This window comes from Colias croceus, chromosome 3, assembly GCF_905220415.1.
Source record: "Colias croceus chromosome 3, ilColCroc2.1".
NCBI classification, from domain to species: domain Eukaryota; kingdom Metazoa; phylum Arthropoda; class Insecta; order Lepidoptera; family Pieridae; genus Colias; species Colias croceus.
Genome location: NC_059539.1, coordinates 11,969,793 through 11,985,279, shown reverse-complemented (window position 1 = coordinate 11,985,279; position 15,487 = coordinate 11,969,793). Strand labels below are relative to the sequence as shown.

Below are 15,487 nucleotides of genomic sequence, written 5' to 3'. Positions count from 1 at the left end.
GAGATAGCTTGAGACCTGAGGAAGGACATAGGATAAGTTTTATCCCGGAAATCCCACGGGAACGGGAACTTGAACTGCGGATTTTTCTTTGACTACGCGGGCAAAGCCTCGGGTGGAAAGCTAAAATAATGTGTTGCATTTACAGGTGAACATGCCGCTGCTGCGTCTGCTGCACCAGATCAGCAACATGTACCAGAACGTGAAGGACACGCACAGCGAGCTGCGCGCGCGCACCGCCCGCCCGCGCCCGCGCGCGCGCTCGCACTCGCACTCGCACCGCGTCTCGGGTGAGTGCGGGCTTGTGTACTGCGCACCAGTCAGCAACATGTACCAGAACGTGAAGGACACGTGTACAAGTTCATGTCTGGCTCGAAGGACCACAATATATGGTCTTACCACAAAACTATTTAAATAGTCTAACTTTAAATCAGGGTTCTGTCACTATAATTGTTGTATTTGTGAAATACGACAATATTACCCTTAAACCCTGTCTGAAGTTTTTTGTGGTAAGACAGATAATGTTTTAAAGTGTGAGAATGGAAATGACTTCAGAATTTTAACAATGCAGTTTACGTGATTCAGAGGGACATAACTAATTAAAATTATTCATATCTTATAGTGGAATATCGCGAGAACCTAGTGAGCGTGACGTCATTAGACAAGGACAGCCAGTACACGGGTCTAGACTCCAAATGGGACCTGCCCGCAACAATCGGGCCGGAAACTAGCTCGGAGAAAGATATGAGCCCTCCGCCTAGGCCAAGACCACAATCGTTCGCGCAGAAGTTGCGCTCCACTGGCAAGAGCGTTAAGGGAAAACTAGGTAAGGATTAGTGTTTATTTATTTTCTATATAGATGTGTGCATACTAAATTTTCGACCTCGTTTATTTTGCCTGTGTATTAAAAGAATGGAGAATGCAAGGAGCAATGTTTCTGAAAGATTTTCGGGATAAAAACGATCCTTTGTTCTCTCTCGGATATCGAAGTATTTCCGTAGCAAATCTAAAGCGGTTCAATGGTTTCAGCGTGGAGAAGAGACAAGAACTTTTTTCCAATTTATTATATTAGTTAAGATTTAGTCAATTTGGGTGGAGGAGTATTATAGATTATTGTGTTTATCATGCTATTATTGTGTTTACAGGTTACAGTTCGCTCAACGAGGGCGCGCACACGCCGCTGTACGGCGCGGTGCGGGAGGGGGGCGCGGGGGGCGGCCCCGCGCCGCCCTCCCCCGCCCCGCCCCCCCGCGCCCGCCGGCCCCGCCCACCAGCTGGCGCCGCGCTGCTGGCGCACGCTGTACCTGCTGCTCGACCTGTACGCGAACATGCCGGACGCGGACACCATCACGCACAGGTAGTGTGTCAACCGTTTAAACAAATCAAGGGACTTCACAATTTATTACTAGGAGGAAGGAAAAGGAATTTGCCCCTGGAAGTCATGCTATTTGTGCAGGTTTTAAAGTCTAAAACAGAGTAAAGGACCCTTAGCTCACCCCCACCCTTGAAAAATTTTCGATATGATCATCTGGACTTTTCAAAACTACACGAATTATTTCCGGTAATAGCCCATTTTCAGATTAATTTTCTCGGGCCAAATATTGCGATTCAAAAGGGTCATTTTAAGAAAAATATAGCTTCTGTCTGGAACCCTTAGTGTCGCGAGTCCCACTCGCACTTTTTTATAAAATTTTGATACATTTACAGATTCTCTGTATCAACGGAATTACCAGAGGCGTATCGAACGAAAAGCGCTCGACCGAGTTCCCGTGAACAAAATAACAGCAATTCGTCATCCACAGCCACAGGGACTGGTATCGTCGTCGTCGGTGCTGCTAAGTGAGTATTATTACAAATAACTAAAAAAGTTCTAAAATTAAACCAAAATTGAAAAGTCTACAGAAACGTACGGATGTAATAATTATTTAAATTTTCCACCATAAGTCGCACACACAATTATAATTGTTTATGTTTGGTAGATCATTAATATAAACTAGAAAGGGCAATGGTCCCAACATGCATCCTTGTAGCACACCACACTATTTATATTCATAAAACGATTTAAACGGGGTCATTTCCTGTTTAATATTAAAATTTGTTATTTTAACACACTGGTTTCTTCATGAAACTCTCGATTTAGTAATGCGCATTGACATACTTTTCGCATTTATTAAAAAAAAATATGATTAACAAAATCAAACGCTTTTATCAAATCAAAAAAATATTTAGTATAACATCCTAATATTATGAGGATTTTCGCTGAGAAATTAACTTTTCCTAAACTCAAACATTTATTCATTTAACTAAACTTCATTTATAAGCACTTTTAACAGAGATGACATCTGAGAACTTTTTGAGAAGTTTTGTGTTTATATATGTCTTTTCTATGTAACATTTCATGTGTATTTATTTTGTAAAATTTTGTATGTTCTGGCATAGTTATGAGTTTATGTAACACGTTTATAATAATGTGTTGCTTCCAGGATCCACCGCACGCGTCTGCTGGCCTCGCTGTCGGGGCTGAAGCTGGAGGCGGAGATCACGTCGCTGCAGGGCTCGCTGTCGGCGTCCCGCGCGCGGCAGTGGGCGCTCAGCGGCAACCTCGGCCGCACCGCCATCGTGCTGCTCGAGGGCAACGCGCCCAACCACCAGTCCGTTTGATATACACGTCTAGATACGACATACTCAAGATTAAAACCTATGCTGATTGGTCAACATAGATAAATTAAATCTTATTCCGATGTGTTAAAGTCGAATTTACTATAATATATTATTATTGTGGGTATTATAAGTGTGACATGTATTTGTGTGTCAGGACGGTTGTGCGCGTCAGCGTGGGCAAGTCGCAGGCGCTGTACTCCTGGGAGGGCGGGCGGCTGGGCGCCACCGCCCTCGCGTCGGTGGGCGGCGTGCGGGTCGACCTGCCGCAGCACCCCGTGGCGCTGCACGGCGTCATGACGCGCTCGAGCCGCCAGCTGTCCAGCACGCTGCAGGTATGTACTCGTGCGGGTCGACCTGCCGCAGCACCCCGTGGCGCTGCACGGCGTCATGACGCGCTCGAGCCGCCAGCTGTCCAGCACGCTGCAGGTATGTACTCGTGCGGGTCGACCTGCCGCAGCACCCCGTGGCGCTGCACGGCGTCATGACGCGCTCGAGCCGCCAGCTGTCCAGCACGCTGCAGGTATGTACTCGTGCGGGTCGACCTGCCGCAGCACCCCGTGGCGCTGCACGGCGTCATGACGCGCTCGAGCCGCCAGCTGTCCAGCACGCTGCAGGTATGTACTCGTGCGGGTCGACCTGCCGCAGCACCCCGTGGCGCTGCACGGCGTCATGACGCGCTCGAGCCGCCAGCTGTCCAGCACGCTGCAGGTATGTACTCGTGCGGGTCGACCTGCCGCAGCACCCCGTGGCGCTGCACGGCGTCATGACGCGCTCGAGCCGCCAGCTGTCCAGCACGCTGCAGGTATGTACTCGTGCGGGTCGACCTGCCGCAGCACCCCGTGGCGCTGCACGGCGTCATGACGCGCTCGAGCCGCCAGCTGTCCAGCACGCTGCAGGTATGTACTCGTGCGGGTCGACCTGCCGCAGCACCCCGTGGCGCTGCACGGCGTCATGACGCGCTCGAGCCGCCAGCTGTCCAGCACGCTGCAGGTATGTACTCGTGCGGGTCGACCTGCCGCAGCACCCCGTGGCGCTGCACGGCGTCATGACGCGCTCGAGCCGCCAGCTGTCCAGCACGCTGCAGGTATGTACTCGTGCGGGTCGACCTGCCGCAGCACCCCGTGGCGCTGCACGGCGTCATGACGCGCTCGAGCCGCCAGCTGTCCAGCACGCTGCAGGTATGTACTCGTGCGGGTCGACCTGCCGCAGCACCCCGTGGCGCTGCACGGCGTCATGACGCGCTCGAGCCGCCAGCTGTCCAGCACGCTGCAGGTATGTACTCGTGCGGGTCGACCTGCCGCAGCACCCCGTGGCGCTGCACGGCGTCATGACGCGCTCGAGCCGCCAGCTGTCCAGCACGCTGCAGGTATGTACTCGTGCGGGTCGATCTGCACTTGCACGACCGCAGCACCCCGTGGGCACTATATAACTGTATCTATGTTCTGCAGGAGCTGGGTGTCACCCGCACGGCCTCCCGTCTCTCCCGCGGCGGGCCGGGGGCGGAGGGCTCGGAGGAGGAGGGCAGCCCGCCGGCCGCCCCGCCCCCTCCGCGCCGCGCCCCGCCCGCACCCGACGCACTATTACACCCGCTGCACCTGCAGTTCTCGCTCGTACTGCAGGTGCGTTACACATGTTACTATGTTTCAACTCAAATTGACACATTTATTCAACTAGACTTCGTTTGGAAGCGCTTTAGAATCGTCAAAATACAAAAAATACTAATTTACCCCGTAGTTATTGTGTTCTGGGGGAACTTTTCCTGACCCTTTAATAAAAAAATAAATATTTTTATTTTGCATAGATTTTCCAACTTCTCAATTCTGTATTATTAATATTAATATTTCACAAAAAAAAATCTTACTAACCTACATTTTACATTTTGACAAAAAATAGGTACATCCATGAGATTCCACTATGTAGTAGTTGTACGGGCTAGCCGTACATCCTGAATCAGCACTTTACACGATCCTATTTCATCACGGTAAAAAATAATATATTTATCGAGTCAGTCTAATCGTTCGCGGCTCGTGTAAAGCGCTCGGGGTGTATGCGCTATAATATCATCATCAATTCTCAATTACTATCAAATTAACCACCAAAAACACAACATTTCACCCTAATTCCAGAGCCTCAGCATAACGGCAGCCCTCCTACCGTCGCTACAAGCGCAATACAAGATGGAGCGCGTGCACAGCTCCGGCGTGACGGCCGGCAAGGCGCACTTCACGGTCGAACTGCCGCACCACTCGCTCAGCTTCGTCACCAAGCTGCAGGTCAGAAGAGAAAGAAAGAAAGAAAGTTTATTTAGCACTTCAAAAAAGGTCAAATAAAAATAAAAAACACAACAAAAATGCTACTTAACTTATACTCTCAATGCACCTAAAGAATTTTCACACAATTTGTATCACTTAAAAAAATATTATCAATATATTTTACATTTGTGACACAACTTTTTACATTTGACAGATAATAAAAATTTAATGCCATAAGATTTTACAATTGTGACACTCCAAAAATAATATTATCAAAACATTTTTCATTTGCGACACTTAAACAATTTATTCACACAACTTTTTTTACATGTGGCACTTAAAAAAAAATAACAAATCATTTGACAGTTGTGATACCCAAATAAAAATATGAAAACATTTTTCATTTGTAACACTTAAAAACATTTATTAAAATATCTATTCCATCGCAGGTGACAGAAGCGAACATCCCAGCGGCCGCGTCCGTCGCGTTACCCGCAGTATCGTGCCGAGCACGCGTACTCGACTGCGCGCCCGCAGACACGCGCCCGCAGAAACCACGCGCTGATGCGGACGCGAACAGCGCCACTGACGCGACTGACGCTACTGACGCTACTGATGCGCAACGTGAGTATAAGCTGATAACAGCTATACTTAATGTTACACAATGGTACAATAACTTTAAGAAACATCACTCTTTTGGACATAAATACAAGCAGTTATATTCTGGCGTAAGCATAACATGTGCATAATTCAAAATATATCCTTTCAATTAAATTTGAAAAAAAAAGTGGCAACTTTTAGTATATTAGTATGTAGGTAAATGCAACAGAAAATTTGACAAAATTGTTTCAACTTTGTAATCTAAATGGATAGATAATCAAATTTGGAAAATTCTTCCGTTCCAATCTGTAACCATATTTTTTTAAGTATTTCGGTCAAAATATGGGAGACTCTTCTTGTAGAAGTTGTTTACTACCTGCCGTAACATGACAAAATCGTGCACAAAACATTGTTTATCTACATTAATATTATAAAGAGGAAAACTTTGTTTGTTTGATTGATTCTTGATTGTAATGAATATAAATAGGCTCATAAACTACTGGACCGATTTTGATGAAATTTGGCACAGACAATCTTTAGACCCTGAAAAAGAACATAGACTACCTTTTATTGCGAAATATGTACCGCGGGCGAAGCCGGGGCGGACCGCTAGTAATAAATAATTGTGTGTCAGCGAGCGCGGAGGGCGCGGTGCTGATGGCGGGCCGCTACCTGGCGGCGACCGCCGACATCGGCCTGTTCGAGCACACGCTCTCCACCGACCTGCTCAACCACCTCGTCTTCGTGCAGAAGGTCTTCATGAAGGTATGCTTACATTTAAGAATTTATTTAGTAAAAAAAAGACGGGTTGCATTCCGGGAGTGCCGGCAGAAGTGAAAACGCGCGTAGTAGAGAGGGGATAGCTGTCTACTCTCCATCCGTCTTACGCTTTTTCGATCAGGTCACGTGTCCTGACGCGAGTTTAAGATTTTATACCCATTACAGAAAAAGTGCTCAACGCCGCTAAAGAAGTTTTCACTTCAACAAAAAAAAAGCAGATGAAATAGACCTTCTGCCGGCTTGTGAATTGAGTTTTTGATGTTAAAACGTCTCAAAACACACTCAAATCCTGTATAAATATTTTCTTATATTTGACAGACAGACAGAAATTTCACAAACCATAATCAAAACAATTCTCAATTCAGACTGGTTGCTAGTTTTATCAGCTAGCCATCAAGAGTTTTGGATCTACAAAATTGTTTCGGTTGAACCAAACAGCACTATTCAGTTGCAGTGCAGGCAATTGCAGTGGACTGCCTCCTTGGTACAGTGGTTGACGCGTGAGCGTAGAACCAAGGGGTCCTGGGTTCGATTCCTGGTGGACACGAAAAAAATGTCTCGGTCTGGCAGGACACAGAAGGCTGATCACCTACTTGTCCCTAAAGAAAATCGATCAGTGAAACAGATGTATAATGCTGCCCCTTACCCCACTAGGGGACATGGGACTTCACTTTATTTCAGTGGAAATGGAATATCCTTAAATTACGTTTTTTTTTTATTATCAGGAATAACTTATTAAAATTACCATTTACCTTTCAGGAAGTGAACGAAGTAGTGCAGAAAGTGTATGGTGGTGAAAAGCCCGTGCCGTTGTGGAATGAAGAAGAGGCGTCATCCTCTGCACTGAGCAGAATATTGTTCTCCTTACTTATACGAATCAAGGTTAGTGAAAACCCTTCGTGTTATGATAGTATAAATTGTTCTTTTATAAATTTATTTAACTAAATCAAATAAAAAAATATTTAATTCACTTACAAATATGTTTACAATTTTACCAGTCATTGAGACATCGTTTTAAGCATTTAAATGAATGCTTGTGCTAGCAGCTAGAACATCTCATATCTAAAGCCCCATCCACACGCTTGACAAACAACGGCAAACAGCCAACAGCAAACAGCAAACACGGACGTGTGGATGGGTGTTTGTCGTTGTTTGCCTGTTTGTGTTTGTGTTGGGCAGTGTTCGGCATCGGTGTCGGTTATCTTGCCAGATCAAAGGATGCATGTTTGCCGATTAGGAATGTTATGCTACATCCACACGCTGGCTGTTTGTCACAAACACCGCAAACAGCAAACAAAGTCCCAAACACGACATGCTGGATGGCTGTTTGTGTTGGGTGATTGTGGTTGGTGTTTGGGATTTTGTTTGCTGTTTGCGGTGTTTGTGACAAACAGCCAGCGTGTGGATGCCCCTTAAATATCAAAATCTATTTTTGTCAAAGATAAGCATTTTTTTTTAAAGATTTTTAAGCTATTGCATAGCTTCTATCGCGGGCCATGAGCGCGGGGACCGAATCGAGAAATTCCGTAACGAAAAAACCTCACGCTCCCCACTCCGACGGGCGGAGGTGTGGCTTGAAGGCATAGCATGCAATAGCTTTACCGCGGCAGACCCCGAGTGCCACACGTCTTTTTTTCTTAGTATTTATGTATTTCTACGTTATCTGAAACGAATTGAACGAACTGTCGCAATATTATCCCCTCGACTATCCTACTACTATTATAAAGGCGAAAGTTTATAAGTATGGATGTATGGATGTTTGTTACTCTTTCACGTAAAAACTACTGAACCGATTACAATGAAATTTAGCACACATATAGAGGGTAACTTGGATTAACACATAGGATAGTTTTTATCCCGGAAATCCCACGGGAACGGGATTTTTTTTTTTTTTTTTTGTATGGTGTTTCTCAATGTTAGCCAGAAGGGCTACTACATTTTAACGCAGACGCGGGGGTGAACTGAAGGTTCACCCTGGTAGCGACATGCACAAGGGCGTCCCCCCGCCACGGGGACCACGAACCTCGGCTTGAGCTGTCGCTTGAGTGGAGGAGGCCAGAAGGGCCCTAATCGGACGGGACGGGAACGGGAACTATGCGGGTTTTCCTTTGCAAACGCGAGTGGAAATCTAGTAAAGTATATATGCCCACAGCGCATCCAACTGACAGCGACGACGCCCAGCAACAGCGCGGTGCGGCTGGAGACAGGAGCAGTGGAGCTGGAGCTGTCCAACCGCGTGCAGAACGTCACGCAGCCCGCGCAGGCGCACGGCTTGCGGCTCTTCGCTAGGGCACAGGTATACCCTTGTGAAGGCCTCAAAAATTGATTGAATAAAAATACTTTATTCGCACCAAAACAAGGAAACAATACGAAATAAAATTAACTGCGTTAAAAACAACCGACTTCAAAAACGGAAAAGTAAAAAATAAAAAAGATTTGATATTATTAATTGCTACATATTATTTAGATGTGCTATTTATTAAATAGGTTTGATGTCGGTGCACGGGCTTAATACTAAGTGCTTAGTGTTTGGCACCGACTTCAAACCTATTTAATAAATAGCACATCTAAATAATATGTAGCAATTAATAATACCAAATCTTTTTTATTTTTTACTTTTCCGTTTTTGAAGTCGGTTGTTTTTAACGCAGTTAATTTTATTTAATACTTTTTAGTGTAATTTTCAACACGAATCAAACGAGCCCAAACTCGATAAAGTTGAGTCAATATATTACTGAGTTCCTATGGCCACCTTCCGATTCCATCATCAAATCAGCTCTATGTCATGATAATGTTTCATCGCTATCCAATTTACACACTTATACAAAATTTCAGCTCAATCGGTTACCGGGAAGTGAATCAAAGTTACTTGCTATATTCCAATTAAGTCATCGAGTACAGACAAAAATGCTCATAAAATAAAAACTACTGGGCCTAGCCGAATAAAATTTTTATGGGACCAATTCGACACCATCCTGCATCGAACAAAAAAAGAATCACGTAAATCGGTTCAGAAACCTCGGAGTAATCGGTGTACATACATAAAAAAAAAAAAAAAAATATACCGGCCGAATTGATAACCTCCTTTTTTTTGAAGTCGGTTAAAAAGAGTAGTTATGTATTCGGGTTTGAAGTTATACTTCTTTGGCGTATGGAAAAAATACTAGAATATACAACTTGAACATAGTTACCAATTTTCATACCACCTAGAACTAACTTCATGCCGTTAAACTTAGGTGTCGGTGTGCGCGCGCATCGTAAAAATTCACTCTCATCATTTCTCCATCGCGCCAAAAGAAGTATAACTTCAAAAACACATACAAAACAAAAACACGTACAAAAAGGCGGCCTTATCGCTAAAACAGCGATATCTTCCAGGCAGTGAGTCGAGAATCATGAGAATTATATTTTATGATGAAAAACTTAAAAAAATGATTCAATCCCACTTGAGATCGATTTGAAATATGATATTATGAAACATTATGAAAAAATTTACACCAGACGAATTCAGAATACCTCCTTTTTTGAAGTCGGTTAATAAATCACTTGACTAAAGGCGAACATAAAATTGTGCTCACTATAATTAAACTGTAGTAAAATAACAATGTTTTGCAGGTGGACATTAATCTGAGCTTGGGTCAACTTATACGAAACGCGATGTTCGAGGAAGCTGAGCCGGAGTTCCAACAGTATGCCTTCTTTAACACGAGGATTTGTAAGTGCACTAATACCTTCTTATAAATGTTTATTTACACTGACAAATAATAATTTGCTATCAAATAATTTTGTTACTATAAACTGAAATGTAACCTATCCTATCTTTCAAGTTAGACCAAACTGCACATTTGCACCCGGCAAATCAAATTTAAAATCGGTTCAGTAGTTTTGGAGTCCATCGCGGACAAAGTGACACGTACTTTTTATATATAAAGACTAGAAATTATATTAGAATCCCTATCCTATCCCTTTTTTATGTTTATTCCCTATATTTAAACCTGTCAATTGTAACAAAAACTTATTTACCTTCCCCCAGCGATGCGCAACGCATTCCAAGAGGAAATAGTATGCGGTGAAGACAAGGAAGTAGTGCTGATCACCCTAAAGCGGCCTCTCGTGTACATACAACCTGTGGCCGTGGACCGGGCTATATTAGTGTGGCTCAATTATAAGAACGCGTATGAGTACTGGAATGAAAAACGTATGACGTTGAATAAGGAGGTGCTAGCGGCCACGCAGCAGGTGTTTGAGAAGGTGGGTTAGAAGTATAGTCCTGTAAATTACCTGTACAATTACATATACATGTTTATATTTTATTTAGTATATAGTTTTTATATGTTAATTATATAAATAACTTTGCAGTGTTTTAATGCGTCTTTCGATTTATAATTTGCTAGGAATTTCACTGCGTACATTTTGTTTATGAGAGTCAGAGTCTGTATGTACCTATAATTAGTAGCCAATTTAGAATAGGATTTTATGTACGAATACTTATTTATTGTTACAAATTGAGCTATTGTTGGTGCATCTATGATAAATAAATAAATGAGAGTCGGCGTATTGATTTTTACATTGATGTTTAGTAGTTAGTTCTGACTGCCATTCTTTACTAACCTAAATAGTTTTGCTTGGAATTCAATATGGTATAGTTCAGACAAACTTTGCAGTGTTCCTTCTTAAGATTGGGTCATAAGATAATTATGGCTTTTTAAAAGTAATTTGTGTAATTTGAAATTAAGACTTTGTAATATTTTTGTGCAGGTGCAACTGACGTCACAAATCGGCACGCCGCATCTGAGCACGTTGTTTTTACAACTGAATGTAGACGACATAGGCATTTGCTTGCCGCTCAACCAACCGCCTGTTGTAAGTTATTTAATCTTTTTTATTTTGTTGTTTATTGGTGTATAAGTTTACGTTTGTTTTAGATGGTTTGATTTTCAATACTTAGTTTGGGAATGAAATGTTGATGAAAAAAAATGATGAGAGCAACATAGTTGCATATTTAACGGTAGTTTAAAATGTAAAGAGCCGTTGAAAACAATTTGAAAATGTAATTTTAAAGGGATTTGTTACTGAGATTAGAGTTTTTTTTTTATTTCAATTGTTAGATTGTTGTTATTGTATGTATGTAGGTTTATGTATGTATATGTATGTAGATATATTATGGATGTATATATGTTCTCTGTGTTTATACTATTTTATTTATGTATTTTAAACTTTATAAATGCACCTCTTGCCCATAAACGAATACTTACACTGTTTTTCCTTGACCACCAGGTTGTCTGGAAGAGATCGCTGTCTTAGCGATAAGACTGCCTGTTGTGCTCAACTGTGTCTATTTATTTTATATTTTTTTTTTATTGGTGCACAATAAAGTATTTTTGTTTGTTTGTTTGTTTAGATTATAAATTTGTACTTATTTTAAAGTTTTAAATTTGATATTTTTACCGTATATTTCCATACTGTTCTGTATATTTGATACCGATTGTTTTCAGTCGAAGTAGTGCGGCTCGAACTGGAGCGAGCAGTTTGTATTTGTTTGTTTGCATTCAACTGTTTTTTTTTATTGTCTACTATGTAATGTGCAGTGTTATCAAATAAATGTTTTTTCTTTCTTTCTTCTTTATTTCTTTAATAATTAGGTATATTGTTTGAACTATGTACTTACCGTTCCACAGTCGAAGTGGTGCGGCTGGGGCTGGGGCTGGGGCGGGGGCGAAGGCCCGCTGGGGGACGGGGAGCGCGGCGCCGTGGTGGTGACGCTGGAGAGCACCAGCATCTCCGCCGTCAGCTCGGGCGCGCTGGTCAGCAAGGGCCGCTTCGTGGGGCTCTGCCTCCGGTTCGCGAGGGACTTCGAGGCCTCGCTCGATGACTGGAAGCCCGAGCCCAGCGAGGCCTGTGTCAACGTGTGCTGTGTGTCCGAGGGCACGTATGAGGTGTGCAGTCGCACGGCCGCCGCCAGGCATAATGGTGAGTTGAAGGAAGTGTAGGAATAAAGTCTGATATAAATGAATAGATAGCAGGTAAGCGTTTTTGTAATCTATACTAATATTATAAAGCTGACGAGTTTGTTTGTTTGTTTGTTTGAACGCGCTAATCTCGGGAAATACTGGCCCGATTTTAAAAATTCTTTCGGTGTTAGAAAGCTCATTTATTGAGGAAGATTATAGGCTATATATCATCACGCTACGACCAACAGGAGCCGAGCCACGGGGGTGAAACCGCGGGGAGCAGCTAGTGATAAATAAAAGCTCATAAAATAAGACGCTATAAAAATGGATGCAACTAAAGTCACCTATGTCAGTGTGCAATACTTTCTGCCGATACTAATTACGTGTGAAAATTAAAATTTTATTTCACTCCAATACGAGTACATAATTTACAATCTCAGCAACACGCAATAAGTCAATTAAAACAAACACTTCCTCTATCTTTTAACTGATACAAATCTAACAGATTTGATGGAGATGTATAACTATATGTAAAATTGTATTTTCATTTTCACTTCACTTTTGTGTCACATGTTTCTTCATATTTCTTCTTATCCTAAATTTAATTCAAGTTTTAATAATGTTAATACTTATATTTTTAAGAAAACGCAAAATGGTTCCTAAACGTCTCATGGCAAATGGAAGGCGTGGACATACATTTGGACACCAATGTTGGCAAACAGCTCTCCGCTTTGGGACATACTCTAACAATGTTAACTGGTAAATATATTATTAAATTCCATAAATTAATTTGGCTAAATGAATTTGAATTTGTAATAAGATTTAAGCATATATAAAATAATCTAACTATAAATTTATTATGAAACAGGTTTTGAAGAAGAGGATCCTTTGAAAATGGATTATGAAAGTGATTTGGACGATGAAGCTGATAACAGCAAAGATTCACAAGTAAGTAATACCTGTAGAAAATTTGTTATGTACCAATGTTATTTAATGGCTATGTCATTGATGAAAATTGTATTTTCGATAATTTCGTTTCTCAAATAATTGATTCATATTTAATTCGGTGTCCTTGTGATACAAATTTATTTTTGGTGATTATAGATTTCTTTATAACTTTAAGAAATTAGGGACCAAAGTCATAATATAGATTTGGAAAGTTCTTTAAACCATTTACGACGACGACGCGGTTGGCGCAGTGGTTAAGTAACTGCCTACTGAGCCGACGGTCCCGGGTTCGATCCCCGGTCAGGGCAAATATTTGTGTGATGAACTCAATTATTTGTTCTTGGGTCTGGGTGTAATTATCTATATATGTATTTATTAAATATTATATTTATCGTCGCCTAGTACCCACAACATAAGCCTTAATTGAGCTTACTGTTGGGACTAGGTCGATTTGTGTAATAAAGTCCTATAATATTTATTTATTTATTATTTATTTATTTAACTCCTTGTAGGAGAGCATAGTCCTCCGGCGCAAATACACGGATCACTTACCAGCGTTCGTGTTCGATACATCCCTGGACGCTAAGAAACGCTCCAAGTTAATAGAGAAGGAGATGACGGAGCAGGCGAAGATCATCAGCGACCTGCGAGCGCTCGGCGCCAGCCACAGCACTGTGGAGTATGAGCTGAGGAGGCTGCAGGATCTGGAGGCACTGGTGTTTAAGGACTTCCGCAGGTGAGGGTAGAAGGAAAAAAATTTGGTATGATTCGAAATTTTTGAAGTGGAACTTCATTAGGCACGTTGAGAGTAAAATTTCAAGGTCACGTCATGCAGTAAGATGACGATAATGGTATCTTTGCATTTTGCCAAAGAAGTTTCACTTATGAAACATGTGCTCAGCACACACGTTGTTTTTTTTTTCGTCTTTGTCAGATGTCAATGGTATTTATGACATGTGACATTTATTTGCTAGACTTGGTCAGTCAGTAAAAATAGATAAGATTTTGGCAAATGGTTAGGTCAGAATTAATGTTTTTACATACTAAAGTTGTGGATTATACAGGTTGTCTGGTAAATAGTGTAATGAAATTAGATGAGAGATAGATGGGCGGGTCATCTGATAAAAAAAATGAACTCCAGGTATGAGTGCGATTATATTCGAAGCCAATTTTTTTTTTTTCATTGGTATAGAGTATACACTATCAATAGATATTAAAAGATTGATTTTTCCACAGGGACATGCTGCAGAAGCTGCGTCGGCAGAGCGTGCGTGCGAGCTCCATCACGAAGGGCAAGCTCGGGCTCGGCTCCAGCCGCCCGCCGCCATTGCCGCACGACACCGATAGGTATTGTACTTTTAAGCTATTGCATAGCTTCTATCGCGGGCCTTGAGCGCGGGGACCGAATCCAGAAATTCCGTAACGAAAAAACCTCACGCTCCCCACTCCGACGGGCGGAGGTGTGGCTTGAAGGCATAGCATGCAATAGCTTTACCGCGGCAGTCCCCGAGTGCCACACGTCTTTTTTTTTATTAATTGTGTGTTAGTTAAGGAAGGGAAATTTGAAATATCCCGCTCGAAGGACCAAAAATTTAGGTACATTTGTGTACGATATCGAGACAATTTTAAACTTAGGGCCGATTTTTCAATGCTTGGATAAAACTTATCCGTCCAATAAAGTATTACACGATTATATTAAAATGTCACGTAAACTGTCAAATACTGGCAATTAGAATACGTTTTAAAAATGGTAGTTTTATATTCGACGAATAAGCTTTATCCAAGCATTGATAAATCGGCCCTAAATTGCTTTAAATTAGCTTATTGTAGCGTTTTAATTATTTCTACTTAAATTTCAACTGAAATATTTTATTGTGTCTCCGGTGGGATTTTGCGAATGATCATCAACTATAGGTAACGTTCTCAGAGTCATGTGACAAATATACTTCTTGATTCTAACTGTATTTTAATATCCCTTAGAATGGCAGTAATATTTAGTTTTTCGTTTCGTCATTTCTTTTTTTCATTTATAATTCCCAATTTTCAATTCTATTATCCTACTAGCGGTCCGCCCCGGCTTTGCCCGTGGTACATATTCACGTTTTCTCTACATAAGAACCATCCTCAAACTTCAAGGAATATTATAAAAAAAGAATTAACGAAATCGGTTAAGCCGTTCTCAAGTTATGCGCTTACCAACACATTTTGGGATTCATTTATATATAAAGAAGATTATGAATTTATTTCGTTCATTTTCACATCAATATCACGACATTTTACTGCTTTCGTAAAAGTTTT

At 41.9% G+C, this 15,487-nt stretch overlaps 2 protein-coding genes across 7 annotated transcripts in view; both read left to right on the top strand.

Annotated features, from left to right (window-relative positions):
• LOC123706345 (long-chain-fatty-acid--CoA ligase 4) overlaps positions 1-15,487 on the top strand; it is a 562,712-nt gene that overhangs the window by 95,459 nt on the left and 451,766 nt on the right. The gene's annotated exons all lie outside the window — the stretch shown is intronic.
• LOC123706366 (transmembrane protein KIAA1109) overlaps positions 1-15,487 on the top strand; it is a 66,969-nt gene that overhangs the window by 16,846 nt on the left and 34,636 nt on the right. Inside the window, exons 17-37 of the mRNA XM_045655614.1 lie at positions 146-287; positions 620-823; positions 1,143-1,182; positions 1,217-1,354; positions 1,705-1,836; positions 2,481-2,648; positions 2,813-2,990; positions 4,107-4,277; positions 4,785-4,931; positions 5,360-5,534; positions 6,145-6,275; positions 7,050-7,172; positions 8,443-8,586; positions 9,906-10,005; positions 10,324-10,541; positions 11,049-11,153; positions 11,969-12,260; positions 12,884-13,000; positions 13,110-13,189; positions 13,702-13,925; positions 14,426-14,536. Coding sequence (XP_045511570.1) covers positions 146-287; positions 620-823; positions 1,143-1,182; positions 1,217-1,354; positions 1,705-1,836; positions 2,481-2,648; positions 2,813-2,990; positions 4,107-4,277; positions 4,785-4,931; positions 5,360-5,534; positions 6,145-6,275; positions 7,050-7,172; positions 8,443-8,586; positions 9,906-10,005; positions 10,324-10,541; positions 11,049-11,153; positions 11,969-12,260; positions 12,884-13,000; positions 13,110-13,189; positions 13,702-13,925; positions 14,426-14,536 — 3,140 coding nt within the window. The remainder of the gene's footprint in view (positions 1-145; positions 288-619; positions 824-1,142; positions 1,183-1,216; positions 1,355-1,704; positions 1,837-2,480; positions 2,649-2,812; positions 2,991-4,106; positions 4,278-4,784; positions 4,932-5,359; positions 5,535-6,144; positions 6,276-7,049; positions 7,173-8,442; positions 8,587-9,905; positions 10,006-10,323; positions 10,542-11,048; positions 11,154-11,968; positions 12,261-12,883; positions 13,001-13,109; positions 13,190-13,701; positions 13,926-14,425; positions 14,537-15,487) is intronic.